Source organism: Colletotrichum siamense (genome assembly GCF_013390195.1).
Source record: "Colletotrichum siamense strain Cg363 chromosome Unknown KSG_Cg363_contig04, whole genome shotgun sequence".
Classification (NCBI taxonomy): Eukaryota; Fungi; Ascomycota; class Sordariomycetes; order Glomerellales; family Glomerellaceae; genus Colletotrichum; species Colletotrichum siamense.
This window is the reverse complement of record NW_023501017.1, coordinates 4,166,206-4,190,365: the sequence shown is the minus strand read 5'-3', so window position 1 is coordinate 4,190,365 and position 24,160 is coordinate 4,166,206. Positions and strand designations below refer to the sequence as shown.

At 54.4% G+C, this 24,160-nt stretch overlaps 5 protein-coding genes across 5 annotated transcripts; 1 reads left to right on the top strand and 4 right to left on the bottom strand.

Annotated features, from left to right (window-relative positions):
• Positions 1-6,172: 6,172 nt before the first annotated feature.
• On the top strand, positions 6,173-8,773 carry CGCS363_v007019 (uncharacterized protein; the record flags this gene model as incomplete). The annotated part of the gene is made up of 4 exons (XM_036638868.1): positions 6,173-6,508; positions 6,608-6,801; positions 6,848-7,310; positions 7,364-8,773. 4 exons carry the CDS (start codon positions 6,173-6,175, stop codon positions 8,771-8,773), a joined length of 2,403 nt encoding a protein of 800 aa, XP_036496834.1.
• Positions 8,774-10,244: 1,471 nt separating this feature from the next.
• Positions 10,245-10,913, bottom strand: CGCS363_v007018 (uncharacterized protein; the record flags this gene model as incomplete). The annotated part of the gene is made up of 1 exon (XM_036638867.1): positions 10,245-10,913. One exon carries the CDS (start codon positions 10,911-10,913, stop codon positions 10,245-10,247), a length of 669 nt encoding a protein of 222 aa, XP_036496833.1.
• A 1,138-nt stretch (positions 10,914-12,051) lies between these two features.
• Positions 12,052-12,825, bottom strand: CGCS363_v007017 (uncharacterized protein; the record flags this gene model as incomplete). The annotated part of the gene is made up of 1 exon (XM_036638866.1): positions 12,052-12,825. One exon carries the CDS (start codon positions 12,823-12,825, stop codon positions 12,052-12,054), a length of 774 nt encoding a protein of 257 aa, XP_036496842.1.
• A 480-nt stretch (positions 12,826-13,305) lies between these two features.
• On the bottom strand, positions 13,306-14,112 carry CGCS363_v007016 (uncharacterized protein; the record flags this gene model as incomplete). The annotated part of the gene is made up of 1 exon (XM_036638865.1): positions 13,306-14,112. The coding sequence occupies one exon, from the start codon at positions 14,110-14,112 to the stop codon at positions 13,306-13,308; it is 807 nt and encodes a 268-aa protein (XP_036496841.1).
• Positions 14,113-14,617: 505 nt separating this feature from the next.
• On the bottom strand, positions 14,618-15,535 carry CGCS363_v007015 (uncharacterized protein; the record flags this gene model as incomplete). Its single annotated transcript, XM_036638864.1, has 1 exon — positions 14,618-15,535. The coding sequence occupies one exon, from the start codon at positions 15,533-15,535 to the stop codon at positions 14,618-14,620; it is 918 nt and encodes a 305-aa protein (XP_036496840.1).
• Between the last annotated feature and the right edge of the window lie 8,625 nt (positions 15,536-24,160).

Genomic DNA, 24,160 nt, shown 5'->3' with positions numbered 1-24,160 from the left:
GACTGGGCACAGAATGTGTAGCCCGGCTGCAGTGCACAGGTTGGAGGATTGGTTGGTGTTAGACTCGGGCGGTGCTGCTGGCGCAGTGCAGAAAGGGAAGTCTTGGGTCGTCTTTAGGTTTCCTGGGGGTGGGGAGATGACGCTTGCTGTGCCGTCGTGTCCGACATGCGCTGGCGTCTATCCTTCGTAAAGTCGTCTGGGTGTCGTCTCGAGAGGCTCTCGTGCGGTCGTCGATGTCGTTGTCGTCGGCGTCGTCGCTCGTTTTCGATTGCGATGGGCCCAGGATCGCAGAGGAAAAGGTCGCTGGACAGTTGTGAGGGAGGGAAAAGGAATGGGTGGTCGGAATTGCAGGATTACAGAAGGAGCAGGCGGAAGAGCAAAGCAGGTGCAGGAATGATTGTTGCACCGGAGCGGCAAAGCGAAGACTGGACGTGGGAGCCCATGGGCAGGTCGAGAACGGGAAACGGAAGGCACCACAGGGGAGGGGGGAAGGGAACACTGCACCGGGCGCGGTCGCTGGAAGCCGAATCCTGGAGGTGCCCACTCGAAGCTGACATACTTTCCCGTAGGTACAGTGTCTGCGACAAGGGGGTGCGAGGGTACTTTGCGAGGTACATGCCCCAGGTACCTATCTGGATACTAAGGCAAGGTACCCTGCTGAGGCTGCTGGGGGAAATGGGGCAATCGGGGGAGCCAAGCAATCCCAATGGGAACTTTAGCAGTGCGAGACAGTGCTGTGAGGGAAAAGTGGGATCGTTGGGGGAAAATAGAACAGACTGTAATTGGCTGGGGTGATGACACGGTGCAGCAGTCGGCCGTCTGGCTGCACTCCTACCGATGTCACCGACCCAGGGTCGGAGGGGCCGCACTGTGTCAGGATTAAAGTAGCCGATCTCTGACAACGGGCCTTTAGCACCACGTCAGGCAAGCCAGGACACGGGTGTTACTCTCTTCTACTCTGTACTGCGATGGCTTATTCTCTGTTGCTGTGTGCTGTGTGCTGTGTACTGCTGCTGCTGCTGCTGCTACGGTCATCCATCAACACAGCGAGACAGGATGACCGGCCCCCCGACCTGCAACCGGTGCCGAGGGTTGAAACCTCGATCGAAATGCGATGTTCAGTGGCCAAGCAGCGCCCCCAACCCGAGTCTGGGTCTGATGTTCTGCTGCTGTCGTCGCTGTTGACCTGATGAACTGAACCAGCAGAGCTGCGTTGCGTTCCATTGATGAGGTGCCGTTGCACTCACGCACACGCCGCCAAGCTGATGGTCGAACGCCACGACAGGTACAGACACACTCCCAAGAAAAAGGGGGAAACTCAATCTTATCGCCAGCAGCCATCAACGCCCGTGGAAATGTGTCAGATTCCTTTTTTTTTTTTTTTTTTTTTTTTTTTTTTTTTTTCCCTTTCTCCTGGCTGAAAGGCTGCAGCTGCGTGTCGCCCCGAGACAGCGTGGCTGGCCAACCCGTTCCTGGCCTGGTCTGACAGCCTCGACGGACGGCTTCTGTGTCTGTGTTCTTTTTGGCCGCGACCGCAAAAATCACTAGACGAACCTATTGGACTAAGCTGCTTCCCCTGATGTGTTGCTGACTTGTTGCCATCGTTCTCGATTTTCAAAGAGTGGCGGCAGAGTTCCTCTCGAGACTTGACACTGAGAAACGTGCCCTCTGGTGGCCTTTTCCCGTCTCCATCGATGGATTGATCGAGTCCCCTCCCTCCCAAGGGTCTTTGTACCTTGCGTACAGTGTCCGATTTGTAAAAGTAGCCGCACAGTACGGCCCGCCTCGAGGGATCTCACTTCGGTGCTCATCAATCAATTAGCGTTAATTGGACCTCTCCACCCTTACATGCTCATCATTTCGTAGTGCCCGCACCCGTCAGCACCGCTGCACCGCACACAATGCTCACTATTGCCTCCATGTCAATACTTTGTACTAGGTAAGGCACCTTGAGTTAGGTAGGACAGAGTGCTCAATCCCCTCCGTGTCCGCCGCCCGCAGCTCGTCGCCGCCAATTGAATCTTCCCTGGGCGCGTCGGCCGCGTCTCAGTGGTTCAAAGCGCGCCTGAAATCGCCATCTGCGAGGTGTACGGTGGTCGGATGTCGTCGATAGGGCTGGGGAAAAGGGAAAACCACCTGCAAGAGAATGCTTGTTCGTCTTGTCCGTGTCCAGACTGCTGGTAAACCGCTGCCGTCTTTGCCGTCTTCGCCCGTGGGCCAAGTCAGATCCCATCGACCCAGCTGCAATCGAGCCATCAAATCACATCAACTGAAGAAAATGCTTGATGCGCCTCCCGGCAGGGAACCCGACAACTACCAACTGTGTTCATGATAAAAAGAAATTTCTCGAAAGAAGGGTGGGAAGATGCGCGCAAATCCGACTTCTTATCTACCAATTCATTTTGATGCTGTAGATCAGGCTCACAAGGTTTAATCACCAATAAATTTTTCTTGAGGTGTCGTCTTGGCTCTTGTGCTGTCGGCCGCAGCTGCCTGTTCGTGTCCGGGCAATGGGGCAGCGGCAAAGGAGCCAAGGCCTGCCTGTGTTAGTGGGAAAGAACGTGCGAAGGGACAAATGAAAAAAAAAAAAGGAAAGGAAAGTGGTACTTGTCCGGTCCCGCCATCGAAGCTTTTCCAACGTACCCATCGCCAAATATTTCGTCTCTTTTTGATATTGCGACGTTCATTTGACTGACACAACCCTTAGAACTACCAACACCGCGCAATAAGGGAAAGAAAATCCGCACTGCATGTGAAGACCAACCACGGAACAGAGTCCGACGAAAACCGAACGCCAACCCCAGCTGTCAAACCAGCAACGCCCTTGGGATGCGTGGCATGACCGCATTTACGGCGTCCCACCGCCACGGACAACTCCGTAAACCTTACGCCGATGGGTGCTGCTCTTCTCCCTCTCCTGCGTCGATATGCTTCGAGAAGGACGCCGAACACGCAGGCATGCGACATCGGGGGCACAGACAGGACGACGCACGACGACGCAGCAATTACGACACGGTCGACACCATCATGACCATCAATGCGGGAGAAACCCAAAAATGTACGGATAGACTCGGACTGCTGGTTCGTCCTCTCTTTTCCCTCCCCGCCTCGCCGTCGTCTCGCATCCCGTCCGTACCTTGCAGAGCAACGCAACAGCAGCAATTCCCTCCATCATCAACGACTTTCAAACGCAAATGCGCGTCTTGGCGGCAACAGGACAATCCCTGCCCAGGGCATCGCCCACTGGGCCACTCTTTCGCTGTGCCAATATTAAAAAAAGTGAGGCAGCTCCCTGGACAATGAAACACACCAGATAACTTTATCTGAACAAGGACTCGCTGTATTCCCCGGATTCTCCCAGCATCTTCCCTTGAGGCCAGCGGCATGTTACCCATCGCTCGGTACCTTCGGGAACAAAAAATGGTGCCATTTCCACCCTACAGGCTACCGACGGCACCCTTTTATTCTCCGCCTGTCACTTCTTCTTGGGAAGCTATCGACGAGTCAAGAGCCTGTTTCAGAACATGGACCGCCGGCCGCGACGACGCCTTTCCTCTGCCACCGCTCCGTCCCAACTGGGGTGTTACCCTCTCATTCTACTGCGGTACTGCAGCACCACCGTTGCCATCTTACGCGGCTATCTATCAAACTTTGTGTGAGTGGGTGTCGTTGTTGCACTCAACACTCGTCTTCTGTTAATCTGACTTTGCCCTCTTTACACTATCTGGTTCAGGGCGGTGGATCAACGCGCCCTGCGTCAATTCATCATCGCGTTCGGCCTGCGTGTAACTGGTACAGCCCGAAAGTGCGCCCCCTTTCTCAGTTCCGAAGTCCAGACCGGCAGTGAGTCAATTGCGACAAACGTCACTCAATGCATCTCCGAGTGAAATGAAGCCCCTGAAAAGAAGAGACGACGAATTGCACGGCCAACCGCAGGCGCGAGTTGGCTTTCTCCAACCAGTCCTATCAATCCGAAGCCTCCAATGCAGGTTTGTGGCCGTCGACTGAGACTGTCTTTCCTAAGCCTCCTCCATCACCGCACCAATGCCATCTCCGAGGCTCTTTGTACCCACGTTCGACGGCTTCTTCCCCCTGCGTCTCCGCCAATCCCACGCAGGGCTGACAGCATGAGCAAAGCAATTCTGCGACCACCCTGGGCCGGGCTGGGATTCTGTGTGGGTGGCTGACTGCAGCAGTCTGAAATGGCGCTCGTTCAATGTTCTTCTCTCGCTCGGCAGCAGACCTGCAGACGCCGACCACACACGACGCTGCTACAGCACATGGTCATCTTTACTACTTTCGTCCCATCTCCTCGCGTCGTCGTTTCCCGCTTGCCCTCCAACCAGAGCCAAGAGCAAGAATAGTTTACTGCACAGCAGATGCTGAAAATTGGGACGGCCAAGCCTACACAAAGGGAGCACTCGAGACCGACAACTGACGAATGGATGAGGTCAACCAGCAGAAAGCAAAGTCAAAGCGGCGCTTGCTTCCGTCCGCCTCGTTCAGGGGCTTGTCTTCTCACGTCAACCTGGCCCCTCGCTTTGCGCGTGTTGTATCTCTGTCCTCGCAAATCTGATCGCCATGATCCAACGCGCGGTGCCCGTTTCTGCCCCTCGTGGCTACCTTACCAGACAAGAGTTCAAACGTTGCACAGCCTTGGGCGGTCATGAATAAGAGCCCCTGGCGGCCGAGGTTCGTGAGATGGGGGCAGAGTTTCCGAGGCCCCATCCAGCGCACCGGGCAAAGTGAGGACTGATTAGAAAAGTCGCGAGGTGATGCGCTGGCGGGAATACGGGCACTTCCTTTCTGGACCTGGAAGCCTGGAAGAGAAGTCGCTTCCCTCGTCTGGGGTCCATCGGGCTGGGCTGGTCCGGGCGTCGAGGGTTCTCTTGGGCAACAGGGGTATCACGACACAGTGTGGCGGTCCTCGACGCTAACTGTCTCCAGCCGGGGGTGTGGTCGAACCGGGTCCACTCCCGCATCCATTGACACTCGCTCCCGGCCGGCGTGCAAATGGCAGTAACATGGCAGCAATCCGTCGGTATCGCTAGTCTAGTTGTTGGCTACGCAGCACGCCTTAGGAGAAAAGAATAGGATGCGGCATGGCAACGCAGAGCCCCTATTTTCTTGCGCCTGTCTACTGCATAGTATCTGTCTAATGTTGGACCTTGAACAGGTAAGGGAGGTAGATATGCGGCGCGAGGAAAGGCAGCAGCACAGCTCAAGATTAAGTGGGCTGTCTTCTGATGGTCCAGCCCGCCTGGCCAAGCCCTCAGCGCGCGAAAGGACCCCTGAGGGGCGCTTCCCCTATCCTTGTCCTCCAAGATGCTGCCTGCAGCCTGCGGGCAGTGTAAGAAAAAAGTAAGCCCAGGGCAACAGCGATAGAGGGGCACGACAGGGAGCTCAAGGCGGAGGGACCCCCAAATGGATGGACTTTACATGATGATTTGGCCCTCGGGGGCCGGCTGCCGCTGGTGTTGCTGCTGCTGCTGCTGCTGCTGCCGCCCGCATTGGATCTGTTCGAGTTGGAGAAAATTAAAATAGCTTAGCCCATTTTCGCAGAATGAGGGCCGAACTTTTTTTTTTCGACCCCCGCGCAGCAAGTTGCTCCCCTGTCGGCTTTCACAGCGATCGTGTCCCCAAATCAACCGTGGTCACTTCTGTCACTGTGCTTCTTGCCGGCCGGGATACGTACCTTATTAGTCTGTACGGCATGCTGTCCATCCATCCAGAGTAGGGAAATGTAGTCGGAGTAACACGAGAGGGACACCTTACACCTAGCCCCATTGCCGGACCTTTTTCTTTTACGTGCTTCTTCCTAAGCTCCCCATCGCGACCTCAAGCTTCACATTTTACCTGTTTCTTTTTCTTCCGTGGGCTAGGTTGGAACCTTGTCGAGATCTGCATCTATCTCCTCCCTCGCTGGAAACGCTGTGCGACGACATCTTGTTTCTCGGCTGTGGTTTCTGAAAGTCTCACCTCACCGCCGCCACGGTCCCACCAGAATTCAGAGACATTTCCCATCGTTGCGCGACAGAGGGAAAGTCCAGAACGCATTCTGCCCGCACACGCGCTCAAGTGGCTTTTTGACCATTCCACCACTCCTTTTCGCATCCGGCGAGAGGACACACTGCTGCAACGTAGCCGTTGATCCCTTCGTCAAACCAACACAATGGCTCCTCAGACAGCAGCGGCGGCAGCCGCGCCCAACGGCGACAACCTCGACTATGAGCCCATCAACGTAATTATCCCAATCGGCGGCATTGGCTCTCGCTTCGCCAAGCAGGGCTACCGCTACCCTAAGCCTCTCATCAACATCGTCGGCCGTCCCATGCTGCTATGGCTGATCGACAACCTCAGCCTCAAGCCCGGCGACACCTTGTGGATGGCCGTCAACGAGGAGATTGACGACGAGTTCAGAATCGGCCAGCTTGTCAGCAAGACCTTCTCCAAGATCGACTTCAGGCTGCTGCGCCTGCGACACCAGACCAAGGGTGCCAGCGAGACGGTAAGCTACTATTTCCTCTTTTGCGCCCGCTCGCCAATGGAGGGGCAGAGTGCGCAGAGCCAAGTGCGAGGCCCACGTCGCTAATCTCTCGCCTTCCAGCTGTACATCGTCACCCAGAGCATGACCAAGAAGCACCTCGAGCGCAAGACTGTCTCCCTCGACTGCGACACCATCTACTGGGCCGACGTCCTCCAGGACATTCGCAACATGCCCAAGGGCCATGGCGGCTGCTTCTACTTCCCCGACGTCGGCGACAAGCCCATTTTCTCATACATCAAGACGGAGGCCACAAAGTGAGTCGCGTGTGAATGTGGAAAATGGCGGTGCTAACAGCAACAGGGACGGTTTGGAGCGCATTGTAGACATTCAAGAAAAGAAGGCCATTTCCAACAAGGCCAACACGGGCGCATACGTTTTCCCTACGGCAGGTCAGCTCAAGTCATGGGCCTCGGAGAACCTCGACATGAAGAGGCCCGACGGCTCAGAGGTGGGCGAGTACTACACCTCGCAGATGATTGCCCTCATGATCCAGAACGGTGTTCCCTACCTGGGCATGCCCGTCAAGACGAAGGATTTCAGCGTCGTTGGCACTCCCGAGCAGCTTCAGGACCTCCTGAAGCTTCTCAAGTCCGACACCTCGAACCTGCCGATCAAGCTGAAGAAGCGCCGCTTCTGCTTCGACCTCGACATGACTCTTGTCGGTGTGCCCGCCATCCCTGGCGACTACTCAACGTGCCCGCCCATCGAGAAGAACATTCGTCTCGTGCAGCAGCTGTACAACGCGGGCCACTACATTATCATTGTAAGTCGATCTTGGCGCTTGGCAGGGATGAGCGACCGCTAACCGGACGGCAGCAAACCGCTCGTCGCATGCGAACACACAAGGGCAACATTGGTTCCGTGCTCGCAGACGTCGGCCCTGTCACTTTTGCCCAATTGGCCAAGTACGAGATCCCGTACCACGACATCCACTTCGGCAAGCCCTACGCCGATGTCTACGTCGACGACTTGGCGGTCAATGCCAACCTGGATACCATGCGGGAAATCGGCTGGCTGCTGGACGAGCAGGACCCTGCCGCACTAATCGGCGAGGAGGCCAGCGCAGGCGAGGAGGCGAAGAAGGCCGGCATGATTGCGGCGCGTGACTTCAACACGATCCAGATCATCGGCGACAAGGTCATCAAGTCAAGCAAATCGGAGAACATTCTCGGCGAGCTGTTCTTCTACTCACACATGCCCTCCGAGATCTCCCACATTTTCCCCACCGTCTACAATGTCGACTACATTGCTGACACCTCCATCTACAACATCACAATGGAGAACCGCCGCGGTCTGACCTTTTCTCACCTGCTGGTCGGCCGCTCCATTACTAAGGGCCGCCTAATCTCCCTCCTAAAGTCCCTCCACACGATCCACACCACCGCCAGCACCGATAAGGCCACTCTCAAGATCCCCTCGGCGCTGGAGAAGAAGTTTGAGGAGCACTCCCTGGCGCGCGCGAACCACCGTGTTAACATTTACGCAAACTACGGCTCCAAGCTGCGCAGCCGCTACTACAAGGACCAGGACAAGTACGACGCCCTTGGTCCCTTGGCCGGCTCCCTCTTTGCTCGCATCAACGAGTTCCTCGACACATACGAGGCTGAGGAGAAGGGAGTGCACGCCCAGGTTATCCACGGCGACCCCGTTTTCAGCAACGCCATCCTTTCCAAGGACGAGAAGCTCGTCAGCTTCATCGACGTGCGCTGCCAGCTCGAGAACACCCTGACGCCCGAGGGCGACATTCACTACGACCTCGGCAAGGTCCTCCAGTCTCTCTGCGGCTACGACCACATCCTCTTCATGAGCGCAAACAACCATGACCTCCGTGGTGCCCTGGAGACTGATGCGCCCCTACTCGATGAGGCCGACCAGGACCTCCTCAACGAGCTGCAGGAGGTCTTCTTCACCTTCCTTGAGGAGACGTACTCTGTCCGCCTCCACCGCAAGACTCTCTTCCGCATCACTGCTTCGCTCTTCTTCAGCCTCATCCCCCTGCACCGCCCCGAGCTCGGCGCCGTCTTCCTGCGCATGTGCAAGGAGACGCTCGACAAGGCGAGCAACATCAACTACGGCCCCAACGCGCGCTCCATTGCGGGTTTGACGCTCAGCCGCCGCGCGAGTTCCAACTTTGCGGATGAGAGCGGACGCGAGATGCCCGTCGCCAACACTAACACCAAGGGCGAGAGCCTCGATATCCCCAACGTGGTCGTCAGCTCAAAATAGGTGACTGTCGCTGACGGGATGTAACGCCAGGGGAGGAGGAGGAGGAGGGACAGAGCAAGCGGAGCCAGGGACGGAAAGAGAGGTTGTGCTGGCCACGGGTTATAATACACCGAGATGTGGGTTGCTTGTGTGGGTTGCATTGATGTCATGGGCGGAGAGCTCTTGTGGGGTCGATTCATGGGGGTCTTTTTGTGGGGAACTAAAATCACAAGTGGTGTCTTGTCTGCCGCGATTTGCTATTTTTTGTATTGGAAAAAAGGAGCGATTCTGTTTCTTCTCTTCATGTCTATTGTTCCCGAGTTGATGAGGATCATGTACTACTATACCAAGTTACACCAAGAGTCATGTGTTACGGATCCAAGCATTCCAGTTGGAGAGCTCGAGTCGAGTGAACGGTGATTGTCGTTGTGGGCCAAATTACTGGTTGGTTAGTCTTTGCAGGCGTTTGTGGCCCGAGGTTTCTTCACATCCAACGGTTGGTGGCGTCAGATATGCGTCGTAGCTGTATGTCTCACAGCATGAAGCTCGAGCCAATGTCAACTTTGCCAAGGACGACCCGAGTTTGAGCTGGTTGTCGAAAGCCTGGTTTCGAAATGACTGCCATCAGCTTGATTTATACTTTTGTATTTCAACAAGTCGTATGGTTTCGGTCTACACCGCGGACGCCGAAGTCGTAGTGTCTGCCAGCGGCGACTTGCGCGTGTCTCCCATAGAATTCAACTTGTGGAGGGAAGTGACATTCGCCGAGATACCTCCAATGATAACGGCTTCGAGATCCTCATCCTTCTGCCTGTCTTCCTCTTCTTGATGGGCTAATTTCTAGTAGGCCACCTCAAGCCCAGCCAGCTTGAGCCCAGCGGCAACTCCGGCAGCCCACTCGTCCGGGTCGATGCATTCTTCGAGGTGGGAGGCGTGTTTGTCGGCCAGCAGATGCCCGGCGACGACTCCGGTGACTCACCTTTCGCCGAGTAGAGGGGGATCTGACGTTGAGCATTGTGTCGGTGTGTGCTTGCTGGGGTGGGACTGCTGGCGGGTTGGGCAGAGATGCAGAGACCGGGAGAAGTGGTTGAAAAAGGGGATGTGGCTTTGCCGTTGCGATCAAAGAGGTTCTCGCAAAGGATAATCATGAATGGTTGGTTTGAACTGAGTTAGTTGAGGAGTTGGAAAACTCGGTGAGGTAGATGCTAACGTTGAGCGGTGGAGTGACGAGACTGCTCGTTCTTCAACAACGCCACCACGAAAACAACTGTCTTCTCCTTCAGAAGGGTCATTTGGTACGGCTTACATCCCACAATTACAGCCCAGTGAAGCGTATTTCAGTATGTGCAGTAGACTTTTGGCGTCATGTTCACGATAACAACAGGTGACGGCGTAGTCGCGGCTGTCAATGACCGCAGTTCATGTCGCGAAAACACTGACAATGCAGTGCGACTGTATTGAGGCAAGTGTAGAGAGTTACGCACATGTAGTATTACCCGAGACGAGCTCTGTGTTCAGACAAGTAATCGTCATATCTCCTTTCATTTCCCGCAACCTTTCTCATGTGCTCAATCTTCTTCACGCCCTCCATCTTCGAGATAGCCACAATGGTGTCGTCGTCGAAGAAGCCCTTGTAGTAGTCTTTGTCGAAGAGCATCAGTCCTACTTGGTCCGTCACGACTCCCGAAGCACGACCACTCCGAATGACGTTTGAAAGCTCCGCCAAGTGCTTTAACCTGTCCCAAAGCTCCTCCTGCCGCAGGTAGATTTTGAAATAGTGGTTGTAGACCTCCCAATCGCCCTGAGCCCTCTCAACGACGCCTGATCCCCTTTTGTATATATTGTCGAGGTTCATCCTAGCGGGCAACCCGCCGGTTTCTTTGCACTCGTTATCGATGCATGTCTTAGACGACGCCGGCCATCTCCATATGCCCTCGCCATCGCCGTTGGAAGGGAGAAATGGGTGGGGTACGATGTAAATGGAGTTGTCCTCGGTCGTAACGGCCGTCGACTCTGTTGCTGATGGCACGGTGATGTTGACGGGTGCTGTGTTGTAGGAAAGCTTGGAGGAAAGCTCGCCGACCTCTGATCTCAGTTTCCAGACCCAAGTCGAGAGGATGATGGTGAGGATGAGATGCGAAAGACTGACAAGGCCGCGCATCGTGAGAAGTTTGATCTGATCAGTCTCGTCATTCTAGGATCGCGGCAGAAAGCTGTGAGTTAGACGTTCACCGTCTGAATCTCGTCTCGTGGAACTCTGGGAGTAACTCCCTTAAGTAGCTCCTGTGCACCTTGACAAATGCGAACTGATAAGGTTGGTTTGGCTCATTGCGGTGACGCGCAGGAGGGTGAAATGTATATACATGTTCCGCCGGAGGGGTTGCGCCATTACTCAAGGTGCAGTTTCATTTCGTCTTACTTTCAGATGTTCAACCTGTCTGAACCCATCCAGCTTCGAGATTTCAACGATTGCATCCTCGCTAAAATACCCCGAATAAGTCATCTGACAAGCCTTCCTCCAACACATGTGATGGGGCCACGACATCACCACCCCCGCAACTCCGGTTTTGCTGAGAAGACGACAGACCTGGGCGAGATGCGTAGCCAGAGTGTCCATCCCGTGTGTAACATGAATCTTATAGCCATGGTTTTCGATTCTGTCGCCGTCGTTGGCCCGAGTGATGTTACTTCCCAACCTTTTATAAACATCTTGGAGGTTCATGGCGTCTTGTGGTGTCTCGTTCGTCCTGTGTCGTGTAGGGTGCTCTCCAGGGAATTTTGGATCATGGCAGAGGCTTTTGCTTAGGTCTTGAACAAAAGGGTACTCCAGTTCTACCGTCGCAAGCGGGATCGTAGCAGGGCGTCGGTCTGTCGGTTTGGTCGCGGGACACATATGTGAAGTGATGTCGCCCACCTGATTGTTGGCTGCCGTTCCGATGGACGACAGCCAATCCAGCTTTGAGCTGAGGCCCAAGGCGCAGAGGATGATGCTGATGTGGGCGATGAATTGGACGGCTTGCGCGAGGCGATCGAAGGAGCCTCTGGCATTGCCAAGTCGTTGTATCGAGTGCTTACTCATGCTGAGCGAATATTTAGCAGGAAGATAGGTCGTCCAAAGTGTCACGAGGAGGTTCCGCGGCCCATTAAATAAAATAGGCAAGCAAACAAGGTAGCGGCACAAGGCGGGTGGAAACATAATCCAGCAAGATAGACTTCGTGTCTACAGACGGGGGCTTTACACACTGAATCTGCGAAATGAATACAAAAAACTGATAAAGTTTAATGAGCATCAAAGTCTCTCAAGACCGCAACCACGCTGCAGCATGCCCAACCTTCTCTCTGATGGCCTGACTGAGATCATTGCCCTCCTCCGCATCAGCCCCAATCTCCTTCACCCAGCTCTCCCTGTCGCCTGAAGCCAAAGTCGGAAGAATCTCGAGAACCCCAGCCAGCTTGGAGATCATCACCAGCGTGTCGTCGTCAAAAGCGCCGACGTAGTTCGAGTACTTGAGACTCCCACCCTCTCCTGGCCAGTAGCTGATGAATCCACGGGCCCCAGGCACCTTGAGCAAGGTACACACCGTATCGAGATGGTTCTGCACCTCCGGCTCCGACAACTTGAGCGAGATGGTGTAGTGCTTGTCAAACGTGGCTGTCCCATCACCGCGAGGCTTGAATTTGTCCCCGATGCGCTCAAGAAGCTCGGCGGGATCTGACCGATTCGTCTGAGGCGAGGCGAAAGGAGATATGGAGCCCACGCAGCGGTTTTGGCCGAAACCGATGGCAATGTACCACTTCAAGGGGTCGTCGGCTTTCTCAAACGGTGCTGCTGTCTCGACCGGCATGTACGGTACAATGGGGCTTGCGTGTTCCAGGATGCAGTTCCCGGCGCATCTTGAAATGCTGAGCAGCTGGCTGCCGATCAAGCAGCATACCAGCGCGCATAGAACGATGAGGGTTCGGAAATAGTTTAGGCCTGTGAGTCTTGTATCTTGAGTCATCTGAGGGCTCCAGGTGTGTGTCTCCTTTCCTGGGGTCGTCCCCTGATACGGTTGTGGTGTCTTGCGTGTCATCTTGATGTTGTCGACGGGCAGTAGGAGTTAGGGGGCAGGGTCTGCCCGTCGCCCCTTTAAAAGGAGATAGACATCTTCCTATCCCATCAGAAGAACCCTTTCTTAGAATTCTGACGCCGCTAGTCAGCGGCACCAGCGGAAGCCCAGCTGGAAACGTGGCTGGGAGAGCATTATCTCAGGCACCTAGCCCGGGTCTCCCCGAACAAAGAAAAACACCTCCTTCGGCAACACAACGATGAGATTTAGTGCTATTGGAATTCGACAGCACAAAGAAAAGTCACTGAATTGCAACGTATCTTTATTGGAAAGCTTTTAGGGTTGTTTTTCTTCAACTCCGGTGTTGGTGTCGGTAGATAGTGGCCGACAAAGTCTAGATCCCTAGTGGCGGCCAGAAGAACCCAGGGCATCGACGATATCTTTTTCAGTTTAACATGATTGAATATGACACTCTTACTGACCGACCCGAGCTAAGAACACTACCTATCGTCGCTTCCCATCCGCACGCACATAGGCAATCTTGGCCACCCCAGGCAAACTTGAAATTGCCACCAGTGTATCTTCATCAAAAGCACCAACATAAGTCATGGTCCTGAGCGTGTCTGCCTCGAAGTTCTTCACGACGCCTTGGGCGCTGTCTGTCTTCAGGATGCGACAGACTGCGTTGATGTGTGTAGCCATAATGTTGCGTTTCGTCATGGCGTAGGTCCTCACCATGTTCGTGTAGGACGATTCCGTCTTTGCATAATCCTCTGCTGAAAGCCTTCCGCTGACCGTCATCGAAGATGGCGGAGAAGGGAAAACGCCGGGGTCGAGCAAAATGCGGAAGAGCCCTCTCATGACAACTCCCGGTTCCTGAAATGTCTCCAGCTTGTCGCCGAGTCGTTCTTCAAGTTTACGGAAATCGTATGGCTGATGTGCTATCGTGTATGGCGACAGTTGAGATCCGCACCAACCAGGTGGTTCTGGTCCACCGAACCACATCCAAAACGGCATACTTCCAATGTCGTCTGCCAGCGTCTCCGTGGCATAGGAGATCGGGGGCTCAGTTATCTCTGATGTTGGATTGAAGGGCGCGTAGGAGTCATTGTCGTTAATCGTGTTGACAACGATGTGGTGGGTGCAGTTGTGAGTGACGTGAGTTCCATAAGTAGTTGACCCTGGGCGTGAGAAAGCTTGAAGCGCAAGGTAACTGAGGTGATACAAATACATTCCGACGCAAATGAACAGAAGCGCCAACTCACCAATCTTTCGATCTGTGAATCGGTATTGTACAGCTTGGCGAGTCATTGTAAGTATTGATATTCTTGATGTATGTGGAGGTATCAAGATCGGAGGAGATTGATGATGATGCGGTGGTGTTGGAGGGAAAATTCAACTGATAAGAAATGACTGTGCAGAGAGCTACTTTATAAAAGTTTGGGACTTAGAGTACCTTGAGATACCTGGTCTTTAAGATATAAACGCCTGGATGGTTGTGGTCGGCTTCGGTGTACGTGTCTCCCGTACACCTCCCACCTTTGATAGCTTTTGCCATGAAAACAACAAACTCTAAAATATAAGAAGTCAGTCTTAGGACAGTTGAAACTTTTGCATTCTTCATCGCCGACAGCTGGGTTTGCTTGAAACTTTCGCACCGTTTCTCCGACAAGGTTGCATACCGACACGGTTTCATCACAGGCTTCGTTGATTACGATAGTATAGACATAACTCTCATTCTCATTATATGTACCAATCTAGTTTTCGAGGAGATATCTAGATCCCCATAATGCCCATCTCCCTCAAATCACCAAGTCTACTCCTTGCTACGGAAACGATCCCGCGGGACTTGGTGGTGAAAGACCGCAGAAACCTCCTCCATCTTTGCAATCTCCACGATTGCGTTGTCGTCAAGAATGGCTTCGTACGAGTAGCCTTCCCTTCCTCCAATCTTGCGCAGGATGAATCCACCCCCAGACTTGCGAAGCATGCCGCAGACCTTCTGCTTGTGCTCCTTGGCCTTCTCCGCTCCAACTCTGAGGTCGATATTGATATCGAAGTGTCTGTCGCCGACGTAACGTCCCTCCCTGATCGGCAGCATCTTGGCTCCGATCTGGTGCTGCAGCTCCGTAGGATTCATGGGCTTGCTCTTGGTGAAGTCGAAAGGACGCAGTGAGTTTCCGCAGTAGTTGTGATCGAAGTAGCCGTCTATGACTCTCTTGGGCGGCGTCAAGATCTCCGCGGGGATCGGGGCGAAAATGGTATTTGAGAGCCAGTCGATGTCGGACTGCGTTCCATGGGACGTCAAAGGGTAGTGGGTGTCATCTGGCTGAGCCGACGGAGTGGGCGTTGCAGTGGCAGTGACAGTAACAGTGCTCGTTCTCGTTTTCGTGGGAAGGATTGCCGTGATGCCAGTCGTGATGGTTGTCGTGGAGGTTTGGGTTGCTGTGACGGTCTCCGTGGCTGCCCTGTGTCCAGTCGTCTTCTTCGACATGTTGCCAACTTCATTTGCAGGTGCAATCACCACAAACAACACCATGTAAAAGATTAAAACCACTGCGAAGATGATACAACCGCTGAGAAATTTGGCGAGCAAGCGTTCCTGCCTTGCCAAGCACTGGTGATGTTCATGCGTGCTCTCATCATGGTCTCTGAAAGTACCAGATGTCTTGAATTCGGGACTCTCGTCACTAATTCCAGAGACTTTGGATTCGCATGTCTTGGAACCAGCCATCTTGAATGATTGTTTAAGTGTAGTTGATTGATGCAGAGTAGATGCAAGGTTTTATGGATGTTGCGATGGGAAGATCGTGAGTTAGACACAAGGGGGCGGGCGGGGCCTTTGTACTATGAAGCATCCTTTCTCCGATGATAATTGACACCTTTGTAAAGGCAACGACGAGACTTTCCCATGAAGTCTCAATATCTTTCCCTAAATATCTCGATACTCTCCAGGGGCTATGGGTCTACATGTCTGTCGATACCCCAGAGTAAACGCAACTGACTTTGACGCTCCCAAGGGCGGAGACAGAGACGAATGGCTTTTCAATTAAATCCGAGCAGGCATCTTTCTCGAGTTATGACACGGAGCTGAGGAACCTTGAAATTTGCTTCCCATTAGTGTCTGTTGTGCGTCTGATCGAGGTACCTCTTTGACTCCGGTTTTCAGACTCTTCCGATAAAACCTTTTGCATCCATCTATGTTGTCTTTCTCATTTTCCTCTCAAACCCAGCTACCTCCCTCGCTGACTTGATCAAAAGTCGCCCTAAGATAACTTCAAACTCGAGAAGTCTGACTTTGTTAGTGAGCTTCCATGCAAGCGATTGTCACGTCACGTAGTCACGTAGATGCAGCTGATTTCAGAAATGACCACAAGTTCGCTATCTAGTGCCTGCTCACCCAAGCAGCTCAATACCTGAACTAGCTAACCATTTTCTGCTGTGAATATCCTCAATGTCCGGTTTCCTCTCTGATATCATCTCTGCTGTCTTGAATCTTCTCGTCTACCGTGCCATTGTCATCTTCTCTCGTGCCATCATCTCGTGCCATCATCTCGTGCCATCATCTCGTGCCATCGTCTTTCCTTCCTCTGCCTTCCCTTCCATCATCTTTCCGCATCGTCCTGTGTCGCCTTTAGATGTACCACATGGTGTTCCTGAACATCTCGGTCGAGGCGGGGTCGGCATCACCACTGGCGCCGCCGAGGGGCAGAAGCTGAAGAGCTTCGGTAGGTCTGTCGCCGTCGAACATGCTCTGGCCACGAGCGCCGTACTCCTCGACCATCTCGGCCGCCTTGGGTCCGCTGCGGAAGCCCTGGGAAGTTGCAATGTTCTCATGGGCACGAGCGCGGCCGGCAGCCAGGTCGGCGTAGTAGATGGCCGGGTGCAGAGAGACAGGGGTGGTGCTACGAGCGTACTGGTAGCATTGGCCGTAGATCATCTTCTGCAGATCGTTGGGCTTCATGTTGGCCTCGTCGACAAGCACAGTGTAGTGGACAGGGCGGGCCGTGCCCTGAATGGCGACATGCGAGCAGAGATAGAAGTCCCACCAGAAGGGGTGGCAGACCTCCTTCTCGAGAAGGGTGCCGGGCAGAGGGTTTCCGTTCTTGTCACCCTGCTGGGGGAAGAAGCGGACGTGGTGACGCTTGGTAGCCACGATGACGGTGAACCTGGGAAGGGTCGCGCCGGGGTATTTCTCCTTGAAGATGGCCTTCAGCGTGCCGATCTCGTATTCGAGAACCTGGGCGTACTGGCCCTCAGAGACACCATCGCGGAAGTAGATGATGTGGGGAGGAGGAGCCGGGTGACCCATGCGCTTGTGCCAGGTAGGCATCAGGCGGGCCAGGAAGTTGCGAGTGTTGACGGGAGAGAGCATCTCGACCCGGTAGCCATTGGTGTCGACTGCAGCGGCGTAGAAGGTGGCGTCCTGGTCCATGGACATAGTCATCGTGGCCATGGAAGGGGCATCGATGCCGGGGGTCGCGTGGGAGACATCGACGCCAATCATCATCGTCACCCTTTCGAAGAAGGCAGGGGCCTTGCTGTTCGGGCCAAGCTTCTGGTTCGGGATGCGGCAGGTAATACCGCCCAGCTTGGCATTGACCTTCATGGCGACATTCGAGTGGTACTGGCCTTGGTTCTTCTCGACGTGGCGGGCAAGAACGCACTGGGTGAGGACGCCGAAGCGACAGTCCGCAGACTTCTTGATGCGCTCGTAGGAGCCAGCGTTGTTGAAGCGCAGGACGCAGAAGATCAGCTGGGGCGTCATGCCCGTAGCCTTCTTGATCGCCTTGTAGCCGTTGGCCAAGGCCAAGGCCATGTCACCCTGTCTAGACTCGCTGTCAATGACAACAGCGTCCTTCAGAATCTTGCCTCCATGACCAGTGTAGGTCTGCTTGAACATCTTGACGAACTGGTCGGCAGCAGGCTTTCTGGTCGAGTCCTCAAGGATGAGAATACCCCAGGACTGCAGGGGCTGACGGTTGCCGACCCAGAACTTCTTGCCGCGAAGGTCCCAGCGGCCGGCGAACATGGGGCTGACGACGTTGTTCGCATACTGGATCTTGGGGGGCTCAAGCAAGCAGCCTTGGGTCTTCGCCATAGCCTCGTCGAAGACGACACCGTACTGCTTGAGGTAGGGGTCATCCTTCCACGCCAACTGGGCCTTCGCCTCCATGATGTCCGCCTTGCGCACGTTGGGACGCGTGACGGCGCCCTTGATCATCATAGCCGTCTCGTCAGGACCCAACTTGTAGGGGTAGCGCTGCATTGGCTTAATAATGCAGACTTCCATGGGGAAGAAGCCGGCCTTCTGAGTCTCGATGAGGGGCCAGTTGGGGAACTGAAGCTTGAAGCCGTAGGTCTTCTGGAAGTACTCTGCGACCGTCATTTCCTCGCCGTTGTTGGTGAACTTGATGTTGTTGGCGGTGGCGCCTCTCTCGCCGTAATCCTGCCCGAATGCGATGGCCTTGATTACGTAGACCTTCGCCCAGTCCTCCTTGCCCCGATGGCGAGGGGTGAAACGCAGCTTGGCCAGCTTGCGCAGGTGCTTGAAGGCGTCAGACATGACGAAGACGGCGCCGTTCTTGCTGTTTTGGCGGACGGGCGCAAGAAGCCTGGCAATGTCATCGGGGCTCTGGTTCTTCCATCTCTTGTCGCAGGTCTCGAGGAAGGAACGGACGAACATGTGCAACTGCATGTTGCCCTTCCAGAAGGCAGTGTTGGCGACGTCCACATTCAGTCCAAGTCCTCGACCAATGCTACCGCTGAAGGACTGGTTCATGCGAACGGACGCGTACACACCCTTGACAAGCTCGATGCAGTTGCCAAGGTCGAAGGCCTTCTTGCGATGCTCGTTGTAGAAGTTGCGCTTGATGGAGAGGAGGTTTTCCGTGGGGTACTGCCGGACCAGGTGATCCAGGAAGTTCATCGCCTCAAGGACGGAGTTGTCCCAGTCCATTCGGTTGTTGAGGTAGGCCTCCAGGGCAGACAGATGAATTTGCTTTGTCTGACGAATGACGAAGAAGAACTTGTTGTCATCCTTACGGCGGGGCTTGCCGCTCTTGGGAGGGGGAAGGCCCTCATCAAGGTCGATGGTGAGACGCTCCTCACCACGGTTGATGGCAACGGGAGCCCAGGCGAGCTTGCGACCGTCGCAGAGCCACAGGCACTTGTACTTCTTGAGCATCGCTTGGACCGTGGCATGCTTCCAGACCTTCTGGAAGACGACGTTGTACTTCATCGGGGTGGGCGAGATCATGACGTCGTACTGGTAAATGGTGGCCTTGTCGTTCCAGGACTTGACTCGGAACTGGTTGACCTCAAGGTTGCAAGGCTTGCCGGCCGTGTTGAATCCAGGGCGCTTGGCGAAAGGCGTCTCGCCGGCGTTTTTTCTATCCGCGCCGACGGTGTACGCCTCTGCAGGCAAGTCGATTCGAGTGTTCTTGTGGTCCTTCTCAGGACCGCCCTCAGGCTTGGCCGGGTCGAAGCCCATCGAAGGGCCGAAGGGGTTGGGACGCTGGGCGGCCTGGGAGCCGGAGCGAGAACGAGCGGGGCTGCCGGAAGACATCTTGATAGTGAAGTTAGTACGTGAATTGTTGCTGGTATGTGAAGTGATTTGTTGTGCGTTGAGTGGCTTGTTGTGTTGTGAAGTGGGTTGAGTTGAGGGGAGGATGGATGGGAGAAGAGGAGGATTTAAATAGACGGAGCTGAAGTCTGAAGAGACCACAGAAGGAAGGAAGTAGTAATCCGGAAGGACCAGGCAAGTGTGATGACGTTGTCAGGAAGTAGCGAGTTTGGAGGTGCTTACCTTGGCTGTCGGTAGTTGGTGGTTGGTGGTTGGTGGTTGACTGCGGGTTGCTGTTGCGGTGGTCTGGAGAAAGTTGTTTGTAGGCTGCGAAAGCAGATGTCAGTTGATGTTGTTTGCAGTTGCGGTTGTTTGTGTGTGGAGAGAGGAGGAAGTTTGTGTTGAAGTGGGAGAGAAGAGGCCTTTTTGTAGTGCTTGAAGGTGATGTTTGCGACTTCCGTTCAGAAGAGGCAAGAAGCAGCACGGGCAGGGGCAGGAACAGTGGTAATAGCAGTGGTAGAAGCAGCAAGAGCAGTGACGATGCCAGCAGGGAAGGCGGGGGCAACGGCAGCAATGTAGATGCAGGACCAATGTTTGTCATAGACCATGTGGTTGGCATACCTTGGATGTGAACGGATGGATGTTGCTTGGGTTGAAGCTGGATGTGAAAGTGAAATGTGAGTTGTTGAGTTGTAGTTGTTGTGTGTGGAGGAAGAAGTTTGAGTTGAAGTGGAGGAGAAGACGCTCTTTTGTAGTGCTTGAGGAGGGGATTTTGGGACGGCCGCTGCTCACGAGAGGCAGGAAGCACAAGATGAAGGAGGGAAGGAGTGGCGATCTGGAGACGGCAGTTGGCAGGGTAGCAAGCTGTTTGTGCTTACCTTAGAAGAGTTCAGAGAAGCTGATTTTCGAAGCTGGTGATAAAGTTAGCAAACCGCAGGTGTGTACGGAGATGGATGTGACAGAGGTAGAGTGATGGTATGGCGCTGAAGGTGGGTGAGGTATGTCTTGGCTTACCTTGTTGTGATTGACTGTTGTGACTAAGGTCTGCTGGGCTGGATGTGAAAGTGTGAGCTGTTGATGTGTGTGTGGAGGAGAAGAAAAGTTGGAGGCTCTGGGGAAAAAAGGTGCCATTATATAGACATCTCGAGGGGTCAAAACCGCGCTAGCAGTTCATGATGGATGGGAAGGAGGGCAGGGTGAGGAAGGAGGTATGGCGGAGATGGCAGTAACGAACCTTTGGATGAGGAAGGTATCACCGTAGCAGGAGACGGCAAGAGCAATCTTTGCTGCTTTTGTGAGGTGCTGTCGCGAAGTCGAAGTTGTGGTGTTGTGAGCCGAAAGGGGATGGGAAGGTTGAAGGGGGAAGATGTCGACGGACGTGGACGAGAATCGACGACAGCGGACGATAGTGGATGACAGGAACGGCGGCGCCGACAGAAACACCGAAGGCAGCGGCAACAGAAACAACGCCAGGGACGGCAAGGGCAGCGATATAACAGACTGATGGCTACTGAGATTGTCTTCAGTTTGATAAAACTACCAACCGAGCTTTTCCTCAGCTCTGGGTCTTGGCCTGGGCATCAAAATCGAAATCAAAATCTTCCTGGGCGAAGGTGAGCTTGACGCAGACTTGAGGGGACACCCGAGCAGATATTGCTCAACTCAACAGGGTTTGTGGGCTGATCCTTCATCCATGCCCTAAGACAACTCATAGGGATCACCAGAGGTCGAGAGGCATTAAGCCGAGTGGTCTTTGCTGAACTTCACCTTGCTGCAGAGACTTTGCTCCTCACCGCCTGGGGGCTGGTCGAGCTCTTCGGAGTGTGCGTTAAAGGGGCGAGACAGCAGAAGAGAAGATCCACTGTGACTGCATTATCGTGACGTTCTTCAAGCTGTACAAAGGTGCCTGCGCTCCAGAAACACTGCATGAAAGAAAAGGGAAGGGAGAGTAGAGTCAAAGGAACTAAGGTGGAAGACAACATGAGGAGATTGATTTGTATTGGGGTGCTGGCTCACCATGAAACCAGCTGATGCTTTCCTGCTACCTATCCACCTGTCATCCCAGTTTGGGTCGTCATGAGCCATCGAGTTGAGTAATGTCGCTCGAATGACGAATTTCTGTTTAAGAATGTGCCCCCGTGGGAGCATATCAAATGAATATCTACCACCCCGAACGCCCCGTCGATGCAGTCCCCTAACTTTTGTATTATACAGAACAACTCTGTCGACTTGCGGTGTTGTTCCTCCGTGAATCGCGAGAAAGGCCCGCATAGCTGATATCGAAAAAAAGAAAATGGTTGACGTCGTGGGCCCACGTACGTGACGGCGACAAGTCATTATGCCGCGAGCAGAAGACCAGTTGATCGTTGAGATCACGGCTGTAGCGACCATTCGAAAGGCTCTTGCCATCAGAAAGAGGGTCGTGCAACAACAAAATGCCAACGCCAGCGACTAAGCCCAACCTCTGCGGAAACCGTTGCCTACGTTCATCGTCAGTCCATGGTTCAATACTGATATCTTCCGTATGGTTGTGGAGGTGCTTGATAGCCAGAGGGAGTTTGGGTCCAGGCCAGGTTTGGGTCGTAAGGCACAGTTGCCAACGGTATAGCGGGCTCGGAAGATCCGCCACTGGAACCAGGTCGAAGGGGAGAACTTCTGTAACCAGATGCCAGACGACGGCCGGAACCTTCAAACGGACTGAGAGTCCGTTGAGGAGAGCTTCGTCCGCCAACACCATATCCGGCATAGTCACCAGAGGCCTGGCGGCCATGAGAGGGGGGTTGCATACCGTTGTTTTGCCTGGAACGAGGGTCCGGGTTAGATTTCCAAGTGCTGTAGTCGGGCACCGGGGTGTTCTGAATAAGGCCGACGAGGTTGTGAACATTCAGGCGGTAGGCATCGGGCGAGTGAGCGTAGGCGTGGGCAGGAGGGAGGATACCAAGGAAAAAGGTAATGTCTCTGGAGAGCGGTGCCCCTTGGTTTCGTCGCTGTTGGTCGAGACGACGACCGGCAGCACCTTTAAGAGGCGACTCTCCTCTAGCAAGCTTCCGTGGTCTGTTGAGCTCTTCATAGTCATCGCCAGGGAAGGCGCGCTTGGGTGAGTTGGTGACTCCCATGTACTGTGGAGCGGGGCTGGCAGTCTGTCGAATTGGCACAGGCATGGGAGTCTGGCGCACAGATGTGGGCTGCTCAACGACGGGGATGAGCATCCTAGGTCGCAATTGAACAGCAGGTGAGATGATGAGGCGGTAGGCGATAGGGTCGAAGGTCTCAACGGAGAAGCGGCTGGCAAAGTGGGCAAGCTTGGAGTCGGCAGGCCAGAGTTCGGACATGCGCTTTTCAAGTTCGGCGATTGAGGACAGTTCGCCGAATTGCGACTCATACTTGTGGAAGTAAGAGTAGAGCGCCTTCGCCTGGTCCCTCTTCTCTTCCTTCTGCGTCAGGCGGTTGACACAGGTCTCGAAGACAACGCGGGCATCTGTCATGGGTTAGTACGAATCTATACACGCCTGATTGAGTTCTTACTTGTCGTATCCCCCTTGGAGTGCAAGAACTTGATATATTCAAGCATGAAGCTAGCATCCTCCGGGAAGAGCTTTGCACCACGATCGAAGATTTTGCCGCCAGCTGGGTCGTTGTAGATGAGTGCCTCCATCTTGGCAACAGCAATGTAGACGTCGCTGGTCAACTGGCCACGGCTCCTTGCCTCGATGAACACTTGACGGAGACCTTGGCTGGCGCTTCCCTTGCCCTGCGTTCGGCGCGCAGCCCGACAAAGCGCAATCCACACAAACGAGATGGTACGCTTCAGCATATCGGTTTGCACCGAGAAACCCTGCTTCACAGCCTTGACGCGCTCTTCCTTGGCAAGTTCAGCCGATGGGGCCTCACCATCAACATCATCATCGTTGCGCTCGATAGAGTCCTTGATGTTGGGATCGAAAGCCGCAGCTTCCTCAATCCTGCGAATGGCCTGCTCTTCCCGTTCCTTGAGCTTCTTCGACATGGCATAGAGATTGTCGAGAACCTGGCTGTAGGGCTCCCGAATAGCCTTTGCGCGAGCGGCCTTGCTCGCATCGTCGTCACCCGCAGGATATGTCATCTCGACGCGGTCACCGTGTCTGAGTGCCAGCAAGACACTCTCAGGGTTCGCCGTGATACCGTCGGTCAGGAAAGACAACCCAAGCTCTTTGCCGTCTTTGACAACGTTATTGGCAAAACACCACTCAGCTGCGTCGACCCACATCTCCGGCCAGAAGCGAAGCGCCATCAACGCTTGCCTGTAGCAGTAGAGCACGCGGGCTGTGTAAGCTTCGGGCTCCTCTTCCTGTAGAACCAAGGGGTCTTCCTTCTCCCATTGTATCCATTTCTTCCAGAGGTCGACCTGCTCCATAAACTCCTGATCGCCGTCAAAGCCAGGGGCGGGAGGGAGGCGAGGAAGGGTACTCCGTTGAAGCCTAGGAATAAGGCGGTCAAGCTGCGAGTTAGACGCCTTGGCAGTCATGTACGCAGGGGAGCGCTTCTGAATGAACTGTCGGCCGGTGGTCTTGTTGAGACTCATTTCAAACTGGTCATAATCCTTCCATAGGTCTGTGAGAGCTGAAGTGGGCACCGTGATGGCACGGTGGTAGGCTTTCCGCAACTGGTCCATCTTCTGCTGGTCTTGCCAACCGCTGCCTCCAACCTGGCCGGGCCCGCTCTTGATAAACTGGATGTAGTCCTTCCAAAGCTGACCGGCGTCACGGTCGATACCAACAGAGCTGACGACGAACTCGTACGACATGCTGAGAATTC